The 2,750-nt window shown below is 22.6% G+C and overlaps 2 protein-coding genes across 2 annotated transcripts in view; one reads left to right on the top strand and one right to left on the bottom strand.

Annotated features, from left to right (window-relative positions):
* Nucleotides 1–188: 188 nt before the first annotated feature.
* On the top strand, nt 189–2,003 carry PRSY57_1117000 (histone acetyltransferase, putative; the record flags this gene model as incomplete). Its single annotated transcript, XM_012908134.2, has 1 exon — nt 189–2,003. The coding sequence occupies one exon, from the start codon at nt 189–191 to the stop codon at nt 2,001–2,003; it is 1,815 nt and encodes a 604-aa protein (XP_012763588.2).
* Nucleotides 2,004–2,520: 517 nt separating this feature from the next.
* The window catches only part of PRSY57_1116900 (box C/D snoRNP rRNA 2'-O-methylation factor, putative), a gene marked incomplete at both ends in the record, with an annotated part of 1,776 nt that continues 1,546 nt past the window's right edge, over nt 2,521–2,750 (bottom strand). Inside the window, one exon of the mRNA XM_012908133.2 lies at nt 2,521–2,750. This exon is cut by the window's right edge and continues 1,546 nt beyond it. Coding sequence (XP_012763587.2) covers nt 2,521–2,750 — 230 coding nt within the window.

Below are 2,750 nucleotides of genomic sequence, written 5' to 3'. Positions count from 1 at the left end.
AATTTTTTTTTTTTTTTTTTTTTTAATATAAAAAAGTTTATAGCTAGCTACATAATAAAGCAATAATATATAATATATATATATATATATTTATTTATTTATTTATTTATCTGTTTATTTTATTTTATTTTATTTTATATTATTTTATTCTTTGGCATTTGCCCAAATTATTGATATTTCTTTATATTATGGTCCTGGGGGGAAAGAATGAAAACCAAGTGAACGTGATTAAAGGGGCTGGAAGTATAGGCAAGTATATTATGAAGGAAAATGGTAGTAAAATAAAAGAAGGGGGGGAATGGAATAACAGTAGTGAAAATGAAAATAGTGATAATAATAATAATGATAGAGAAGATAATATAAAGGAAAAGGTAGATGATAATAATAAGAATGATGATGATAATAATAATAAGAATGATGATGATAATAATAATAATAAGAGTGATAATTATAATAATAATAATAATAAGAATGATGATAATAATAATAATAATAAGAGTGATAATTATAATAATAATAATAAGAGTGATAATTATAATAATAAAAATGGTGATGTTAGCAATATTCCAAGCACGAATACAAGCACCGTGAGCAACAAAATCCAAGGGAAAGGATCTGTTAGTTATAAGAGCAAAGAAAAAACAGGTGCCCATTCTAGTAATAATAAGAATACCAAAGGTAATACTAATAAAGTAAGAACATCAGGCAAAGTTATAAATTCATTATCAAAATATAGCGATTCATATGCTTTAATTTTTCCAAACGCTTTACCTGTTAAACAGGTATTATGGGGTTTAGATCCCTTAAATAAGGTTTGGAGGTATTGTTCGATTGTTTATGCTCGACCAAAGAATAAGGTATTAAACGACACGAATTTTATGTTTCCATTAAATATGAATAAAAATGAAATAATTAATAAAGTGAATAATGAGTTGAATAATAATAACAGTGTGTCGATGAGTGAATGTGATTATGATTATTATGTTCACTGGGAGAAGTTTGATAGAAGATTAGATTGTTGGTTAGCTTATGAAAATTTAAGATTATTAGATAAAGAACCAGATGATGGTTTACCACTTATTAAAGATAATGATAATGTATCTGATCATGAACATGCAGGTATTGATAAAGAATATTTAAGAGAGCATGAAGAAAATACAAAACTAAAAACAATTAATCAAATAAGGTTTGGAAAATATTTAATAGATACATGGTATTTTTCACCATATCCTAAAGAATACCAAAATATAGATATATTATATATATGTGAATTTTGTTTATCTTTTTTTAAAGAATATAGTGAATTAAAAAGGCATATAGAAAAATGTGAAATTAGACATCCACCAGGAAATGAAATATATAGAGAGGAAAAAATATCAATTTTTGAAATCGATGGTAGTTATTTTAGAATATATTGTGAAAATTTATGTTTCTTATCAAAATTGTTTTTAGATCATAAAACATTAAAACATAGAGTAAACTTATTTTTATTTTATGTTATTACAGAATATGATGAATATGGTTATCATATTACTGGATATTTTTCAAAAGAAAAATATTCTAAAAATAATGTATCATGTATTCTAACATTACCACAACATCAAAAAAAAGGATACGGTAAATTTCTTATTAATTTTAGTTATTTCTTATCACAAACTGAAAAAAGAACAGGAACTCCTGAACGACCCTTATCCGATTTAGGTGTAGCATCTTATATGGCATACTGGTATGAAACTATTTTAAAAGTTCTAATAAATTATGAACAATTATCTATACAAGAATTATCAGAAATTACAAGTATAGAAACTAATGATATAATCTCTTGTTTAGAGGAAAAAGATATTTTTAAAAATTCACTTAATGGATTAGAGTCATTTTATTATATTAACCCAAAACAATTAGAATTTATACTCAACAAACTCAAGCAAACAAATAATACACAACTCTGTAAAAATAAATTACATTGGGTCTCCTATGATTATTATTTAGCTCTATATGAATAAAAATATTTTACAAACAAAATATTCCGATGTTTCATGTGTGCCTCTTCCATATATATATATATATATATATGTATATATGTATATATCTATGTGTATACATATATACATTTATTATTTGAAAAAATATCTTTTTTGTGTTTTTTATTTATTAAAAATTTTTTTTTGGAGTATGAAAAATTTAATTAATTTGATATGTAAAAATATCTATAAATGTTAAATTTTTTTTTAATAATAATAAATAAAAAAGGAAAGGAAAAGAAAAGAAAAGAAAGAAATAAAACATAATATACATATAACAGACATATATTTGTATATATGTAATAATAAGGTATACAATAAAAATTGATTAAATATAACACCGAATTATAAAAAAATAAGGAAAAAATAAAAAAATATATACATATGTATAAATATATATATATATATATATGTATATATTTATTTATTTTATTCCATTTTGTATATATATTATTAATAAAATTATATTATATATAAAAATTTCATTTTGTAAATAATCTTAATCGTCATTATCATTTTCTTCTTGATCTTCATCCTCCTCATTTTCATTCGAGTCTTTTTCTTGATCTACATCTCCCTGATTTTCATCAGCATTTTGTTCTGGATCATGTACATCTCTTTCATTTTCTTCCTCGACTTGAACTTCTATATGTTCTGTCATTCCATCTACATCATCATTTAATTCTTCATTAACATCCCCGTTTAGATCATCATTAATTTGATCATCTT

This window comes from Plasmodium reichenowi, chromosome 11, assembly GCF_001601855.1.
Source record: "Plasmodium reichenowi strain SY57 chromosome 11, whole genome shotgun sequence".
Classification (NCBI taxonomy): Eukaryota; Apicomplexa; class Aconoidasida; order Haemosporida; family Plasmodiidae; genus Plasmodium; species Plasmodium reichenowi.
The sequence above is the reverse complement of the archived record's forward strand: the minus strand, read 5'-3'. Positions and strand labels throughout refer to the sequence as shown.